Consider the following 19,512-nt stretch of genomic DNA (forward strand, 5'->3'; position numbering starts at 1 on the left):
CAAAGCATCACCAAAGAAATTGTTATATCATCTCAGCAGTGATTTAGCATTTGAGACTGCAGAAGAAATCCCACTGCATTACAACAGCAAAGCCCCTAAAATAGACAGGGTGAAGTGAGCAAGCTTGAAAATCCCTTCCACGTCAATGGGACCACATCTAAGCAAGGCACAAAAACAATGACATCCCAGTAAGTTAAATCATTATCACTGCACATCCAGCAGAGCTGGGGGGGCGCCAGGTATCGCACCACACATGAAATATAAGGCAGGTCAGAACTACATAAAGGAGCAAGAAGCTGGTTATTTCCCCACAGCAAACAGGCTCCCTGTGCTAAGTTAAAGAGCTGGTATGGGGCTCCAGGGAGGTAGCTGTCAATAAGAAAAGCAATAAAATACTGTGGAAAAAAAAGGCTGCAGCAGAAATAACAGGAATTGTTATTTCAGTGAATGACAACGTGTTGGCTTTCATTCCCCATGTCTGAAACTATCTCTGTGGTCCATAGCATATGAGCAAAGATTAAGCGATTTTGCCCCAGACACAGAGCAGTGCTTTCTTCACATACCAGGTGGGAAGGATCTGGAGAAACTTATTTCTCCTTCAGGACAAGCCAACATGGCTTTGAAGGAACAGAGATTGCTGTCATAGGAGCTGCAATATTCCCTCCCTCACTGCAGATGCAGAAGGGTGGCGAAACTGGCCCCCAGTGGGAGGCCCGTCCTGTTAAGTGTGGAGCTTTGAACACAAGAAAGGCCAAAATTTCCTAAGAAAAGCTAACATGGGTCAAACAAACAAACAGCAATAACCACGTATAAGGCGTAACTTTTGCATTTAAGGTTTAACAATTTAATTTATAGTTAAGTACGTCCATGACCCTGGTTTGACCTAGAACATGGGTAAAATATATCCAAATCATTCCTGTCAAAGAGATTGGAGATACACATGAGCTCTGACAGTACCGAGGATGCTGGGTGGCCAAATTCCTTTCTGATGCAATTACACTGATCTACCCCTGAAAGCTGTTGCCCTTCTGTTTGTTTATCATGGCAAGGTTTCTAGGGGCCATCACAGAATTCTCCATAATTATCCAAGGACGGAGCACCCAGAGAGCAACCTCATTTTGTCTGAAGGTCACACAGACATGTTTTCACATGGCTGTGATTACAGCTTCTCGGACACCTCCCCAGAGGCTCTGAAAACAATCCCAGAAGACAGGGAATCATAGAATCATAGAATGGTTTGGGTTGGAAAGGACCTTAAGATCATCCAGTTCTAACCCCCTGCCATGGGCAGGGACACCTCACATTAAACCATGCCACCCAAGGCTCTGTCCAGCCTGGCCTTGAACACTGCCAGGGATGGGGCATTCGCAGCTTCCTTGGGCATGATGGGGTCCCCATATACAAAGCCAACCAATCCACCAATGTGAGCAGGATGGGTTACCTAGCTGTTATTTAGCTCCCATCTCACATCTCAGGAGCATGCCTGTCAGTAAAGGAGGAGCACATTTAGCACCTTGCCTGCATTTCAAGCTGAAGGCACAGATCAGCTTCTCAAAATTCATCCTCAATATTATTCACTTCCCACAAGGGAAGGCTGCTGCATCTTCCAAGCCTCTTTGAAGGAAAGGGGACAAACGAAACCACACTCAAACTGAACCAGCTCCCAGGAGCTGGAAAAACCCCCTTGATGTCAGATTCCCACAACTTTCTCCTGGGTTGGAGTTTCTCCTGCCAAAGCACACCCAAAGGCTATCAGGAGAAACTGCAGTGGGTTTGCAGTTGTCAGGAGACACTGCAAACAGAGCACAAACACTGGCCTGTGCTGGGATTGGGGGGGGTGCCATTCCTCTCCTCGAAGAGATTCCTGGGATTGCTCTGGAGACAGCAGCAGACAGGTTTGGGAATCCCAGCCTGCGTCTGAAGTGAATCCAGCTCCATTCCCAAATTCCCTGCACTGAACAAGGAGGACTGTCACCAGGTCTTCCCTTTCCTGTCAGTTACACGTTCAACAAAGGTGAGATGAATGAAGATCCTTGTTTACTTCAACGGAAAGGTCACCATCATTTATTCTACCTTGAAAAACCCAACACAAAACCAATATGCCAACTCACACGGCTTCTCTTTAAGAAGGGAAACATCTACTGTTGGGCCAAAGAAAACTCAGCAAAGAATTCGGTGGTGGTGCTTTTTCCAAAACAAATTAGTTTCGTAATGGAGGATTTAATCCCAAATATTTCCAAGCCTTTTGTTGACAGTGAAACAGAAAACTGACTCATCTAAAGAGTTCAACTGACTTGACAACATCTTTCAGGGAAACAATGAATTGGAAGTAAAAAAAAACCACCTAAAAACAAAGTCCATAAAAGTCCCATGTGTCATTAGGATTGTGTGATAAACTCAGAGCTAGTGGTTTGGTTGGCATGAAGAGATCAGAAACCCATCATATTCTGCATGGTTTTGACCTTTGTAGTGTGTCTGGAAGAAAATGATATACACTCACAGGAGCAGCGAGATGAGAGGAAAGGAAAGAAGAAAAGAAAGACATCAACTGCCTTTGTTGCACTGGATCATTGCAATGGAAAATCAAATAATTTTTTCCCCTTTAATTTACATGAAATATTTTCTGCACAGCCCTGTTAATGATTTAGCTTGTTATTGAACAACGGCATTGTTCTCACTGTTTGCCTCCCTATTGTTCAGCCACTTGCAGTAATTTAAAACAACCCGAATGAAATCACAGACAGATGCATCGCGCAGAGGACAGATGTGTTGTCCCATACAGCTCTTTACTGCTAAGCTTGCAAGGTATGGTTATGCTCTTTGCTTTTACTACACGTTAAAAGAAGGTTCTCTTTAAAACATTAACTCAAGAGCTGCAAAATACATCATGGGAGTAGAAAGTGAAGGGATAAATTCTATGTTATCTGATTCCTTTTACTGCTCAGAGGGGTTTTATTTCTCCCCTCTTTTCCCTGGCTTCAGTGCAAGGAGCAGGTTCCACCCCCGTGAGTGCAACCAGAGTAAAACTGACATTTTATGAGTGGAAACAGTCCAAGGATGGTGTCTTATGCTCTTAACATCCTGACATCTCAACCTCTGCGAGCAGCCACAGCACTGCTTCCAGTGGCTGCAGAACACCTTAAAAAGCAGCACAAACTGACAATGAAAATAAACTACAGTTGCAGCACTGCTGGAGTCTGGCAGCCCTTAGCAAATACAGCAGCGTCTGGGTGTTAAAATACATAAATCTGTCATCATTACCAGGCTAAGGGGTCGTCATCCTATTCACAGAATAAAAGAACTGTGCATAATCAGTAGGGCAGGGAGTTCAGAACAAAGTACGCCTTTTACAAACTCTCAACTGCTGATAGATGGATGTTTGCAAGGGACTTAATGTCTTTAACAGGGTACATTTAAGAAGTAGTGTAGGTTTCAGAACTCCTGGGATTAGTGCTTTTTTTTTTCCCCTCCTCTTTTCCAAATTTATTGCCAAAAGTATATAACATAAACACTTAGGTCTTCTCACTATGAAACCCACGTTATTATAAAGGAGAATCGAAAAGTGTTCTAGCACAATGATATTATTCATCAAGCACATCACAGAATGCGCTCTTTCTCTCCTGAAACAAAAATGAATCTGATTTAAAAATAGGTTTAGACACTAATTGCCAGCAGTTTTGTTGGTTGGTTTTGCTCCTTCTTTTTTCATCTCTTTCTTAATGCTGATGCCAAAGACAGCACAGGAAAGGTAGAGAACCAGACCCTGCAGGAATGTAAAAATACACCTCCTGAAGAACCTACATTTTAACAAGCAACATGCCTGCATGCATAGATCAAGAAGCAGCACATGAGCAATCAGTGGTACGTATGTGCCTTTACACATAAAGGGGGAGTCTCCAAAATCAACATTCAAGCTACACCTTATAAAATAGCCCAACTTGGTGCTGTTCTCCCTATAATAAATATTATACACTGTGCCTTAATTTACAAGTGTGCCACTTGCGTTTCTGAGTTAACTGATATCAACAGGTCTAAAATTTGGCTAAAAAAACAGCAACTGTGGTATTTACTGGGCAAATAATGAACAACAGAGCTGTATGATCATGAAGTCATGGAACGGTTTGTGTTGGAAGGGACCTTAAAGCTCATCCAGTTCCAACCCCTGCCACGAGCAGGGACCCCTTCCACTAGAGCAGCTTGCTCCAAGCCCCGTGTCCAACCTGGCCTTGAGCACTGCCAGGGATGGGGCAGCCACAGCTTCTCTGGGCACCCTGTGCCAGCGCCTCAGCACCCTCACAGGGAAGAACTTCTGCCTAATATCTAATCTAAATCTCCCCTCTATCATCCTAAAGCTGTTTCCCCTGGGCACTAGGAAATGGGGCACAGTTCTCTCTGGAGCACTGTGTCCTGAAGACACTGTGTCAATGAAACTCAACTCTGCTGCAGCGGTCCTCTGGGTCCAACAAGGCCATGCTAAGTCCTTCACTCCCAGCCTTTGGCAAGCAACAGAGGGATGGAGGACAAGTGCCAAGGAAGCACAATCAGGAAAAGGGAACGACAGTAGGAAAGTCAACTGAAAGATCCTGCTACTTGAGAAAGACAGTCATCTTGGATGGCTGGCAAGATGGTAGATATCTCAAAACCATTAATGACCAGGTCTGCAACTAGCCTGATGGCTTATCATTAATTGGGATGCTATTATTAAAAATACTCTTAAATTCTGCAGTCACAGCAGATTTTGACTGGTAATCTATAACACCATCTGTATGCCTTTTCACACACAAACATGTCACCTGCTTTGACCAGGGACTGCCTTGGCTTTACTCACAAATGCAGCATCATAGAATCAATCATAGAATAGTTAGGGTTGGAAAGGACCTCAAGATCATCTAGTTCCAACCCCCCTGCCATGGACAGGGACACGTCTCACTAAACCATCCCACCCAAGGCTTCATCCAACCTGGCCTTGAACACTGCCAGGGATGGAGCACTCACAACCTCCCTGGGCAACCCATTCCAGTGCCTCACCACCCTAACAGGAAAGAATTTCCTTCTTATACCCAATCTAAAATCATAGATCCATAGATGTGAACAGATCAGTGGCTGTGCACATCAGCATTGCTCTGTCCACACAGGCTGAAATGTTGTCCATTAGATGTATGGAAGATCATAAGAAAGACCACTCTGGTTAAGGCTACTGGTGCACCTCCCGTATGAAGACAGGCTGAGAAAGTTGGGGCTGTTCAGCCTGGAGAAGAGAAGCTGCATGGAGACCTCAGAGCAGCCTTCCAGTACCTGAAGGGGGCCTATAGGGATGCTGGGGAGGGACTCTTCATTAGGGACTGTAGTGACAGGACAAAGGGTAATGGGTTAAAACTTAAACAGGGGAAGTTTAGATTGGATATAAGGAGGAAGTTCTTTACTGTAAGGGTGGTGAGGCACTGGAATGGGTTGCCCAGGGAAGTTGTGAATGCTCCATCCCTGGTGCTGTTCAAGACCAGGTTGGACAGAGCCTTGGGCAACATAGTCTAGTGTGAGGTGTCCCTTCCCATATCAGGGGGTTGGAACTGGATGATCATAAGGTCCTTTCCAACCCAAACTATTCTATGATTCTATAAAGCCAGAGGCAAAAGATGTTTTTAGCCTCAGACATACTGACGAGAAAAACCTGACATGTAAACCACATACTAGTTGGGATCAGAGGCTAATTCTATTAATATCATTTAACAGAAGGAAGCCATAAATTGCTCACATCAAACATACTTTTAATGTCAGCCTGCCCAGTATTGTGTATATTGCTTTCATCCCCAAACAATATTTGTGCAGCAAATAGAGCTGCAGCTTACTATTTGCATGGGTGTAGCAATCTCTACACACTCCAAAGCATCTGCAGAGGACCGTGGGATAAACGCATCCATATGTCCTGCATGCCTTGAATTTACACTGGCTGCAGCTCTGGTTTGCCACAGTCTACCACAGGATGGAGTATGGTGGGAAATTATATATCCATACAGATATGTATGAATTTCATGCTTACATCCATGGAAAAAAATCTTTTCATTTCCTTTAAATTGTGAACAGGTGTTGTCACCTTCTTAACTTGGCTTCTATGTTACAGCTTCACGAAGGGAAAAAAAGAGATCAGCTTAAACAGTGTGGCTTTTGTTAGCCAGAACATGATGTATTGATAAGCATACTGTAAAGTTTGTTATAAAATCAAATGAAACTAATAAAACCTAACAAAGATCTTGTAAAAACTGTGGACATTATACAGCATTAGCACTGAGTTACATTATAGATCTGGACTTGGAGAATCAAGACTGCAGCCCAGCTGTGATTTTTCCAGCCTTTTACACCTATTCAGCGAGAGCTATCAGTCAAATCACCTGGTGCTACATTTTTGATCAGTCATTTTTAGGATAGTTACAGCTAATACTGGTGCTCACATCATCACCTTTTTATGGAGGAAGAGCTTTTCAAGAACAAATTCTTATGGGTTGTTGTGACAGCAATCGTAGCACTAAAAAAATGATGAAAACTAGTGAAATCATTTTTCTGCAGCAACCCAGGAAGAGTCACCGTTTCATTTTGGAGCATTTCCCTCTCCTCCTACCCTCTCCCAGACAGTGGACATTGTCCAAGACTCAACATACTGTATATGGGGACAGGGACTTCACTGGGCTGTGAGCAGGATTCCCCAAATGAGGAGGAAATGAAGCACCACTGAAATTCAGAGGATAGGAACTCCTGATTGATTGCTTTTAGATTGCTTTTAGCACGCTTGTGCTGTTAAGAACACCAAGTCTGGCCAGGGTGTGTGTCTTATGCCTACGCTAATAAACGCCCAGAAAGAAGAGCCATTGACTGGGTGAGGGCATCATTAGTCAATGATGAGTCACTTCCAGTGGAAAAGGAGCTTCATTTCCAAGTGAACAAGTTTCTAGCTATGAGTTTGCAGCAGAACGTGGCAATACACACATTTTGTGTACCAAGGACTTCATTGATTCCTCTAGTCAATGGAATCAATTCATGCACATTGACAGTCTCTTCCCACAGGCTGACATGCAGGACCCCCTCACTTAGTAACACAACGAAGACAGGTCTTGTTATGAACCTGCATCTCCACAGAGGGGTTACTGTGACCTAGTGACACCACACCACAAGGGGACAAGAAGCCCTTGTGCAATGATTGCAAGTGCTAGGCCTTGAGTAGTAAACTAAGGCTCTCAAAGGCCAAAAACAATCTGAGCTTTAATTAGCAACATAACCATTACTAAGCATCAGTGACTATGGCCAGATCCTCATCTGGTGTTAATCACGCTGCGTACGCACAGGAGGCCACCAATGTAGATCCAGCTGCCGGATTGGGGCCTTAACAAATTAAACATGAGAACTTCGTTACTGTTTATTGTCACAAGGAATTCTTCATTTCCATATAACAACTGACTAATCATCATTAGTCATGATTATATGCCCTGTGATTGTGTTAACGGTCCCACGCAGGATGGGCTGCCTTTCACACTTCAAGTTGAAGTAAATGCGCTAAAGATGGATTGCTAACTCCATAGCACGACCAGCACAAGCTACAACATCTTCTTTTCAAATGCAAATACAGTACCTCTTTTCCCTTCCCTTTTTCTTACAAGTTGACTCATTCCAGTTTTTGCTTAGCATTAGCAGTCCCTTGGTGCACACATTGCTGACTCAATGTTGATTCACATCTTCTTGCCGAGCACATCTCTCTCTGGTCCCCAGAGTTTAGTAAGAGGCCAAAACCCAAACACCAATGAATTTGTCATGCTTTTCCAAGATGGCTGGAGGCACCTGACTCTGGGCTACAAATGTTTTCTCAGCTTTTGCACTGTAAATGAGTTCTGGACATGGATTGATTACTTCATTGGAGAACTGTAATACAAACCATATTTTACTGTACTTGACTTTTTTTTCACGCATTATTTTCTACTACTGTGAGCAGAAAAAAAAAGCACATTTAAATAAATACCCCTTCAGACACTGCCATGATTTTTGTTTTCAGGATACTTATGCTGACTGTTTAAAAAAAAAAGAGGTTATTTTAATGCAAATTTTTCACACATGTCTGTTATCAAAGAGAGCTGCCTTTGGACAAGCTGTAAAAAAAGCATAAAATAGCAGCTGGCTCAGCAGGAAAAAGCTACTTTAAAGATAAATAATCTGATGTCAGGGAAGATTCTCAAAGCAATCAATTGCAGCAGACGGACAGCAGACATTTAATGGTAAATTTGATTTGTTTGAAAATGAGATGTAGCTCAATTTCTGAAGAGCCCATCAGAGGCTTAGGACAACAAGCTGCACTTTTCCTCCTGCTCTCTGCGTCTAGATTTTATCAGTCCACAGCCCAAATGGAGCCAAGTGGCTCAATCTCTCCGAGGGCCAGGCACAAGAGGGGGTATGGACTGGATGGATGATGGGTTCTTCACCAAAATCTTCCTCCAAATAAACCCAAAGAGAAGCAAAAGCAATTGCAGCAGTCAGAGACATGGGGTAAGAAGGAGAAACGCTAGAGCAGCTGTTCCTTGTATTTAAAAGTTGATCTTTCTTGTGCTGACATGCACAGGAGCAAGATTTGTCTTTGGCAGTTTACAAATCCTAAGCAAAGCAAGAAGTGGACAGTGCAAAGACAATCCCAGACCCTTCTCTTGCTGCTGATTCCTTTTTCTTCGCTACAGAAGGTTATAAGAAACATGCAGGCAGATGCGAAAATAGAGAGTTGGATCTTTCATCACTTGGTTGAGCAACTGATGCAAGATGAAGTATTTACTGGCAGCACCTGTAGCAATAGCCCTGCCTGTTGCAATGCTGGCACACCTTGCAGGACTTGGCCCATAACATTTCTGCAAGTGAAAAGTCCTCTGTGTTGAGCGTTAGTGAAAGAGGTCATTATGCTACAGCATAAATATTGACTAATAGTCCTTCCTACAGCTGTTCAGCAACAATCTTCCTTTCAGAGAATGACCAGACTTCTGGAACAAGTGGTGGTGTTTATTATTGCAATAATAAACAGCAATTGCGAGAGACGGCAGTGAAGGTTGTCCAGCACTTCCTTGTTAGAAGACTTTGTTTTCAGTTATTTATAAGTCAGGCAAATCTCACCTATTTGGGCTAAGATTTCCCAGGACGACCTGTTGGTTGGAGCATGTGATGGCTCCATATATAAAACCTCAGTTTCTCCAAGCTGGTCACAGCCTGATACAGGCTTCAGTTTTACATCATCACATGCTATTTTTCTCTGCAGAACATACCTCCATGCAGCACACAAGGTGGGCAGTTTTCAAACAGTGAGCAGCTATTCAAACATTGTGTTTCTTCCTCTTTGACCTCAGGCTTCCTTTTAGAGCACATTGGCAAGGGAGTTTTATTCCGCAGTAAAGAAACCACAGGTTTCAACCAAGCATCTAAAACCCAAATAAAGTAACTTTTTCACACCTGCAGATCATAAATCAGCTCTTATGAATTGATTCAGCTGGGAAAAAAACCTTAAAGACAAGATTTTCATGGGCATCACTGTACAAGTAACTTTCTGGAAAGGTACAGCACATTTGTTTCGATGAGCTACAGATAATTCTCCACAAAAAGGAACCATTGTGCTTAATAACTGCGCTGCTGATTTAATACTGATTAAAGAGAAATTCCTCTTCCAGCATTTGTAAATCTGTCTGCAGTGTAATTGGCATCCCAAATCTTGTGGTAAGCCACAAAAACTATTAAGGCTGGCTAGGAGAGGAAATTGTAAATTTGACTTATATTGGTTATCTGCTTTTCCTGGCTTACATTTCATGCAGGGATGTATTAGAGAAGGATTCCTTGGATCTTTGGGATCCAGGCCCCGCCGTCTGAGAAGATGGGGAAATAAGCAGGGCAGAAACCAACTGCTACCATCTGGGCTGGCAAAACCTTTGTCTGAGAAAGATCAAAAACCTAGAAGAAGAGAAGACTCCCTTCCAACACAGCAGCACAAAGATGCTAAATTAGGAAGAAAAGAGTTTAGAAAGTGTTATGATGGAGGAACAGTCTTTTAGGAGAAGAGTTAAGAGGTTTAGACTCAACTCTGAGTCACAGCTCCTATTTTATGTGGCCTTGGACCAATCACCTGGTCTCTCTTTGACTTGGTTACTATTCTAAAATCACAGTAATCTGTCTCATCCACACTTGCAGACTGAGAAGTTCTCTGGCCAGGCAACATGTAGGTATGTCTACCAGACATGCAGAGGCAGACTTAAGTTTGCTCTGCTCATGCCCTGAGCTGGCTGTTTGCAAGCAAGATCAGTCATGAAAGCCACAAAGCAACATTCAAACAGGCTTATACCAAAATTACTACACCTCACAGAGACCGACCTGCGATGGAGCCAAGGGAGCTCATCTTTGCCACGTCTGCCAGCACTCACTAATGTTGGTGGAACCATTGCCCTTCTTATTCCTATGTACCATGTCACAGGTTTTGTTGGCTCCCTATACAATAATGGGCTACAGAGCTAAGACGAAGAAGAGTTATATAGCATTGAAGGCAGGCAGAGAGGTTCAGGGCTGCTGAATTTTTGTCTCAGCTTTTTGCAGAACTTTGGGTAACCCTTCATCTTATCCTGTTGCAGTGTACATGTATATAACAGGTGTGACATTTTCAGCAGTGTGGCAGAGCTCCGTTAAAAGCATATAGGATAAGTCCAAAACCTTTCAATAAGCTACTGTATCAATTCCAGATATTATTGCTTAAGTTTCCAGGATGTTTTAATGTCAAAATCAGTTGTATCTTTCCCAAGTTCCAATACTTCACAAATCCTTTAATGCTATCTAGTTTTAATATCTTAAACACCCTGCCCATGTCTGACACCTGCGCGGGTTTACATGTTTGGTGTCAGCAGTAAAGTTGGAATAAGAGGGCTTTTTCTCCTTTGAAGGAGTGGGAGAATAAAGAGGCCATATGGTTGAAAAAGCCACTCAGCCTAATGAAGTTTGTGCTTTCTGGGGCACAAACAAAACAGCTCCATCAATTTGATCTTCATCCTCAAAACTGACATGCAGTTGGTTTTAAATCACTGCCTCCTTCTCAAAAGTCAACAAAGGATTCATTTGCTCTCAACCAAAAGCATTTTCACCAAGACGAACACAAGCATCTGGTCAACACATTAAAGGTCTGGGTCCCTTGAAAGAACAAGTCACTGATACCTTGTGTTTACTCGCAGACTTTGGCAAGAAAGACAGTGAGGGAACATTTGTTTTCAGGGGAAATTGCTCTAGTGAAAAGCAATTGGTTTGAAACATTACATGAACACATTCCATACCACTGGAGAAAAGGGACATAAGCAATCCATCAAAAATGGTTTGAGCAACAACAGTGCACAAGGGTACACTGTGAGTCAAAGAAGGAAGGTGCACAGAGACTGAGAAGTATTGTGTTTAAGCAGCGTTACAACAAGGATGCATGGAGATGAATGATAACTCAGCCCATATGTCTGCCACACTTTTAGTTTAAAGTTACCCTTTTCTTGGCACTTGGTGATCAATTTTTGTTTGCACAGGGCTCAATCTCACACCCACAGCGGACCAGCGGGAGCTTGCCATTTCCTTCCGTAGCTGCCCGATGAGGCTCTAACTAACTAGTGTTTGTGCCCAGGGCTTTTCAGTGCCAAATATAATGAACACTATTGTTCTTAACACAATTAAATTTGATAATCCCGTTTCCCCAAGCAACTGAATTGGAGGTTTTGCCTCAATCTTTCCTGAATTCTAGTCCAACTTTTACCCTCTGCCTCCAGGCTTTTCCCTTTCATTTGTTTCTGTTGTGCTACCAAGAATAGTCAGAGCCTTCTTTGACTCACAGATACCTCAATGCCTCTTTGCCTTGGAATAATGGGATGTGGCTTGGGCCCTGAGCTTTATAGAAGATACTGGATGACACAGAAGATCAAAAACTTTGGCAACCTCCGCATACTGCAAAAGCACAAGCAGGAGTGAAGCAGGCTCTTGTAGAATTCCTTTCTCTGCACCAAACCGTCTGCAAAGCATGTCCAAAATACGTCTGTATAGACATGACACTTTACAGCTTATACCCACTTTGTTCACTGTAGCTAAGATGATGAACATATACAGGAAAGAGATGAATAGGAAAAAACAAATCTGCAAAGTATATAAACTATAAGATGGCTTTTGTGGCTCTCTCCCATTGGTGCTACAGGAGTGGTATCACGAGAGGGTTTCCCTCACCTAAACATCTCTTTCCCGATAAGACATTCACATTCTGGTTTCTTTCTCTTACTGGCTTTGCAGCAAAGTGCATTCTCCAAGAGTCACCTTGTTATCGGGTGATAATCCTCCATCAAGCAGCACCAAGTGTTTACTACATGCTCTGAGTCCATAGCAGCACTCCTGCTGTGAAGGGGAAGAAGAAGAAATAGAACAAAACCAGGCCAAGTGCCAACCAGTAGACAGATGGAAAATGCCCTAACTCTATCCTCTCTTCCACTTGTCCGTGAGAAACAGAACTTTGTAGACCACATACTTGGAGAGCTGACAAGGCAATAGGATGAGCAATACCTGATCTCACCCCCTGCTTTGTAACCCTCTTTATTCCCTCATCATCTTCCAACACGCACATTTTCACCCAGCTCTTTCCCTTCTCACAGACAAGGACCAATGAGTGTATTTCCATGACAGGCACAGCAGCAGAATCTCTGATTATCCAAAGAAGCATCTTTGGGGCCTTCAGGAATTCTCAGCCCAGAAGATAACCCCAAAATCCCATTGCCAGGCCAAGCAAGCCCTTTGAAGATGCTCAAAAGCACAGCCTGTGAACCCATGGTCACCAAGACAGGATCCGAAGCTTTTTTAATCCTGCCTCCACCAAGGAGATTTCTCAGGAGCTGCGCATCCCTGGGTCATATGCCAGCTCTGAGCTTTGTTTCAACCTTGATATTATTATTCCTGAAGACGCCATGCTTTGCAGAAGCTCAATACATGGATCTTCCAGCTGTATGTCTTTATGCGGATGCCTCAACATTTGTTTTGAGAACTACAACAGCAAACATAAAGATCAGTGTGACCTCTCCTTATCACACAGCCTTTCCTGTGTGGAATTCATTGTGATCTGGACCCTAGTGACTATTGCATCATTCCTGTTTATTTGTAACCTTTGGCACTGTGTAATCTTATCTGCCTGCAGCCGGCTGCAGCAGAAGATGTGCAGCAACGTAGCCAGCTCTGGCAATCCTCAAACACTGGAAAGGGCCAGTTAAGAGTGGAGGTCAGTAAATGATTAGCAAAGCAAATCTGCAGTCATTGACAGCTATGCAGAAATCAGCTTGCTCTCATACCCCAGAGCAGATGAAGCCTGGCTTTTCCCCAGCCCTACTCACCAATCACGATGAGAGTGTAGTTCACATTGGTGCTGCCAAAGCCATTGGTGGCTTTGCAAATGTAGGTCCCCGCATCCTCACTTTCCACCTCCTTAATTTTCAGCCCTTGCTGAAGGATTCGGAACCTTGTCCAGCCGCTGTGGATAGTGCGTCCATCCTTCATCCACATGGTGAGGGGCGGGGGGTCACCCTCCACTGGACACAGGAGCTTGATGGTCCTCCCTAGCCTCACGGACTGGCGGTGAATCACTTTATCTGCAATCCTCGGGGGGCCTAAGGAAGAACAGAGAGAGGAGGAGCTGTTACTGCTTTTGCTACAGAACTGACTTAAAGACAAGTCATCAATCAGGGCATTACACTGACTTACACAGAGATAAAGTGAAAGGTGCTTACCAAAAATCACTTACAATCAAGGCTAAAATGCAGGCAATTACAGAAGGATAAAACAACAGAGATACTGCTTTGTGCAAGACATGAAGCTGTAGCCTTGCCATCATCATCAGCTCATGCTAATCCACCAGGGAAGCCTGATTCTGAGTGTTTTTTGCTTTTCCAAAGCACCCTCATTTTACTATAGCAAGGAGGAGGCCAACACACAAAATGTTCAGCTGCATTTGGTAAAGCAACTGTAGTTGTTTTAAACTTAACACCTATCCTGAAGGCAAAATTAGTAACAGCACTGGCACTTAAAACAAAACACTGCCCCCTCACCCCCCCATGTTTCAATCCTTTCATGTTGTATGTACAGTAATTCCCCTTAATAGTCACCAGATGGGTTTTTTCTGAGATGCATGAGCCTGCAGTTTTTAGACACAAAGCCTTCATTGGGTAGCACTTCACCAAAAGACACAGCATAACCTGACACGTTAACATTGCTTACAGTCCAGAAGAGGATATTTTCATAAACTCCCTTAGCAACCCTGCTGGTGTGACCCAACTGACAAATATTTGTTCTTCGTTAAACGTGATAATTTCATGCAAAACAGAGTGTCCCTGGAATGTCACGGAGTGAGCACACTGTTTGCCATTCGATAACAGGATGCACTTGGACAGGCCAACACTCAGAAAACAGAAGTGATAAAGATTCCAGCAGTGGGAATGGTCCCACAGCTGAATTAAACGTGAATTTCTTCCCAAGGCTCTGAAAAGTTGAAGCAGTCTTTCTCCTGCATCTGCCTTTTCTGCCTTTTCATTGCACAAGTTCCCCACACAAACTGCAATAGCAATGCTCTTCCCAGAACAATCTATTAATGGGTGTGATAATAAATGCTCTGCTCTTGCATAAGGACAAAATGTTTTGCTAAGGATTGCTGATGCTGAGTTGCACCCAAAACCCACAAGATGTTTGTGGGATTTGGAACTGTTCCCTCATATTTGACTCCTGTTCCTAGTGTTTTGCAGCATTGGACTCACATGGGATAAGCTACAGAGTTCGTATTTGCACTTCCTCATGACTCATTCCTATTATTCCAATGCCTGTATGAATTTTCCCCAGCATGACTAAGGCAGTACGTACAGTCCAGCTCCTGAGTGACTACAGAGCTGCTGTTGCAGTTACTCATGCAGAATCTCACCCATGAATTTTGCAGCTTTGCAGGAGAGCAGACATGCTGCTCAAGCTGAGAAGAGAGTCATGAACTAGATTGAAACTCATTAATTATTTCAACTAAGAGCCTGGTTAAACCAATGGGTCTTAGACACATTCAGATTCTGATGAACTACTCAAGACCCAAAGTGGGGATCTTGAGAGCATTTACTCTAAAGAAGTCAGTCCCTGGCAAAAATAACACTCATCTCTGTAGCCCTCCTGCAGACACCATTGGGACCGCATCTCAAGAGTGACAGTGCCCTCCCATACAGGGACTGGCAAAACACCATGAGAAATCCTGCCTATCCAGCAGTGCACAGAATCATAGAATCATTGAATAGTTAGGGTTGGAAAGGACCTTAAGATCATCTGGTTCCACCCCCCCATGCCATGGGCAGGGACACCTCACACTAAACCATCCCACCCAAGGCTTCGTCCAACCTGGCCTTGAACACTGCCAGGGATGGAGCATGCACAGCTTCCCTGGGCAACCCATTCCAGTGCCTCACCACCCTCACAGGAAAGAACTTCTTTACATCCAATCTAAACTTTCCCTGTTTAAGTTTGAACCCATTACCCCTTGTCCTGTCACTACAGTCCCTAATGAAGAGTCCTTCCCCAGCATCATTATAGGCCCCCTCCAGATACTGGAAGGCTGCTATGAGAACGCTCCAGCTCTGCAGATGGAGAGATAATGCCAAGATCCATTGAATGCTGATCTGACACAAGTCATGATGCTGAGTGCTTTAAAGAGAAAATCCACCCATCGGGAGGATGGTGTGTATGTGTGTTTGGCTTTAATAAAGCAGAATTCACCAACACCAGGTGAGGATCCAGCCCCAAATCCTGCTACATTTCCCTACATGGTGCAGCTTCCCACTCAGTGTAAAGGAACAGAAATGTCCAGAGAGTTCCACAGCCTTGTTGAAATTCTGGGTTGGCCCTTGGAGAGGTCCTTTCTGCCTTAGAGCCCTACTGAACCAAACCAGACTTTAAGAGTAGCTTCATTGCAATCTACTCTTGAGCCAGGATACTACTCCTTGCATATTCAAATAGCAAAAGCACATCTATAATTAGTGCTAGGGAAAAATGTTTGGTGCAGGGCAAGCAGGGACAGTGGAGAGACAGCACCCTCCTCCTGACTTGGAAACCTGCTGTAGCTCCTCCAAAATCCTTTTCCTTCCGACATTCAGGTTGACTCCTGATGAATTCTGAGACCCGGAGGAATCAGATAGTTTCCCAGTCACGTCATGTGCCTCGCTGGGGCAGGCTGCAGAAGCAGCTTTCCCGATGGCACCAGACTTGCTTCTGGATCCGTCACATGTTTGGGTCAGCAGGAAGATTGGTTCTCCCAGATGCCATTTTCCTTTGATTGACCTTTCATTCTGAGGAATCGCTGGATCGTGCCCTGTCACAGGATCTAGTCACAGACCTTTATGACATTTAGGAAAGGCTGCATTTCTTAGGGCCTTTCTGTCTGAAAAGAAACACACCAGCTTGGTCCCCTGCAGCCCTTCATTAGCCCCGCAAGTGACTTTATCAGGATGAGGAATAAAAATCCACCCACTCTCCTTTTTCCTGCTGTATTTTGCCAGATACAGCTTCATGTGCTCCTCAGTAAGGTACAGCCTCAGGACAAAGATGCTAAAACCTTTCTTCTGTTCATTTGGTGCTGTAAATATTCCTGTTTTACTACCTACCATCTTTGCCTTAATAACTTTCTGTGCAAGCAGTGCTCTCTCTCTGCAGCCAGAGCTTCAGAGGCCCTGGCAAGCCAGAGATTGCTGGGCCTCCTGTAGGTGGCTAAGCAAGAATAAAATGTTGATATCGTCACGGATCTCTGTCTCTCTTCCTAATGTACAGGCATCCACCGGGTCTTATTTCACTACGTATCTGCACAGCCCAGCCCTGCCTTGGGACTGCAGCAGCAACAGATGAACGCTCTTCAAGTCAAAATACACTTTGGCACATCTCCCTGCTCTGCACTGTCAGTATTTAGAGGGGAGGAGGTGGAGAGGGGGAAGTGTGCTTTGCAAAAAGGCCCTTCCCCAGCATCCCCTGTGCAGCGGGTGCATCAGATACAGAGCTGCATCACACAATGTACCATGAAATCCCATACTATATGGTATTCTCATACTGAATCCACACATTAACCTGCCTGGAACGACTCAGGTTCCCCTACGGTTTAATTTCCTGTGGCAGCTCCATCTTCTGCTGCATGAACAGAGAAAAAAGATGCAGTAAATCCATGCTGAGCACCCCAATTTCTCATGTGCACAACTGATACTGAAGGGAGCTCCTCACCTCACAGAACTGGCCCGTAATATGCCTATAATACGGCCATAAGAGCAGAGTGCTTAGGAGCTGGCAGCCCTGCCATGGGTGACTGGGTGTCCATCAGTGGTGTCTCCCACAGGACTGGGGCACATGTGTGCTCACAGCTGAGAGCGGAGCCCATGGTCATGTAGGGTGGATGAATTGCTATAGCTGATTACAGAGGCAAAATCAAAGGAAAGCACTTGCTGCTTCACCTTCAGCTGACAACGAGGTACAAGCAGACTGAACCCTGACTGCTGCCAACTTCCCATCCCTTGTTGCTGCTGGCTGCTGTCCTGTGCTCTGATGCAGCATAAAAAAGCAGATGCAATTACTCTTCAAGCAGCCAGTGCCACAACCTCAGCCATCCTGGGCTCTAACTTTGTGTTGCATGTAAGCAGAAATGATTCAACATACTTTGAGAGCAGTGCCTTATGGCCATTTGCCTTGTTTGTGGGTTATGCATCAGGGCAACCCCGTAAGAGCTGGATAGCAACACCACAAGGGATTGTTTCGAAACCTGAAATCATAGAATGATAGAACAGTCTGGGTTGGAAGGGACCTTCAAGGGTCATCTAGTCCAATTACCCTGCCATGAGAAGGGACATCAGGTTGCCCAGAACCACATCCAGCCTGGCCTTACATGTCTCCAGGAATGGCACATCCACCATCTCTCTGGGCAGCCTGTACCAGTGTTTTACCACCCTCATTGTAAAGAGTTTTTTCCTTACATCAAGCCTGAACCATTTTGTTAGACCAGGTTGCTACAATTGTGAGCTTAAATACCTACCAACACAATTTTTGTTAATGCCAGTTTATACTGTCTTTCTGGCTACGGGGGGGATTCCATGAATTGCCATGTGCTTGCACCCACAGGGCAAAGCTCCAGACTGGATCCTTTCAAACCACAGGAGGAGAGAGCAGTGCTCGTTAGCCCTGCTGTAAATCCTGGAGGAGGTGTCCCTACACCATATTCCCCCTTCTTTCTTAGCCATTAGGCAGGGATTCTTGAAAAAATCAGTCTTTAAGTGCTGAGAATCTACAACCTCTCATGCTCCTGGAGGCAGCGATTACTTCTGCAGCATTTTGCCATGGGATATGTGAGAAGGGGTCAAAAGCGAGGCCCCAGGTAGGTATTCCAACAAAAGTGCTGACATGGATTTTCACACGTGTTTGTAGTCAGGAAAGGAGGGGCAATGGTGAGGAGAGAGGGAAAACAACCACTTTTTCTTGCTTCCACTCCTGCAATTTTCCATTAGGCAAAGGCAGCTCTCTATGGCCACAGGGCACTGCTGAGAAACACGCTTTAGAGCCCCACCATGCTGGAGAAGAAGCAGCTGACTTCACAGCCTGTGTGACCAGAAGGAGCTGTTACTGTAGGTTAAGCCCTACCTTGACACAAACCCACTGTGGGCAGGTTTTCTTCAGTCCCCCTTGTCCTCAACCCAATAGTTTGAGAGAATCATTTGTTGGCTAAGGGGGAGGGTGGGGTTTGACATCCATGGATGTGACTTGGGAAGAAGTGACGGGAATGCAGCTGCTTCCCCCCGTGGCTGTTCATTCTTCTTTCTCCAAATACAAACTAAATATAACTTTGCCCCATCACATTCAAATCATTTTAGTTACTAGAAGGGATCATGCCAAAAGTTCCAAGGGCCAGGGTGCAATCAGGCTTAAAATATAATTTAAACCTACATTTTCCACCAAGTTATTTTCTCTCTTGTCATTTCCCCATCTTCAAATACATGTAAGTACACCCAGAAAGAAGCCATCAAGCCCAGCCAGATACCAAGCTTTCTGTGCAAGATCATATAAGCCCAGTTAAACATTAACACGGAAATGCTGTGATCACCTCATTTGTTTTAAATATTTCTGCTCATATACATGCAGACAAGTGTGCAGATTTATTCGCCTCATTTACAAATACAAGCAACTGGAATCTCCGTTCTGTTCCGTTATATAAAAGACAGATCCTACACCTGTCCTACTGAACAGCTGGGCAATTTTCAATTTATATCCACCATCCTATACCACAGAAAAGCCCCCCTTGCTGCTCTGCTGCTGACTCTGCTTGACCAGCATTCCTGTTCCCCCACCAGTGCTTTGGAAGGGATGGTGGTTGCCACTTCCTGTCAAAAGAAGGTATGTAAAACCCAAGAAAGCCAATTTGCTTCAGCAAACAGCTATTTCCGGGAAGCAGCAGGAACAATTTCTAGAAGT

At 44.3% G+C, this 19,512-nt stretch overlaps 1 protein-coding gene across 3 annotated transcripts in view; it reads right to left on the bottom strand.

Moving 5' to 3' along the window:
- Positions 1 to 19,512, bottom strand: part of FGFRL1 (fibroblast growth factor receptor like 1) — a 174,892-nt gene that overhangs the window by 74,254 nt on the left and 81,126 nt on the right. For all 3 annotated transcript variants that reach the window (XM_065661288.1, XM_065661307.1, XM_065661297.1), the window contains one exon: positions 13,389 to 13,661. In XM_065661288.1, the coding sequence (XP_065517360.1) occupies positions 13,389 to 13,661 (273 nt within the window). The remainder of the gene's footprint in view (positions 1 to 13,388; positions 13,662 to 19,512) is intronic.

Source organism: Lathamus discolor, chromosome 1 (assembly GCF_037157495.1).
Source record: "Lathamus discolor isolate bLatDis1 chromosome 1, bLatDis1.hap1, whole genome shotgun sequence".
NCBI classification, from domain to species: domain Eukaryota; kingdom Metazoa; phylum Chordata; class Aves; order Psittaciformes; family Psittacidae; genus Lathamus; species Lathamus discolor.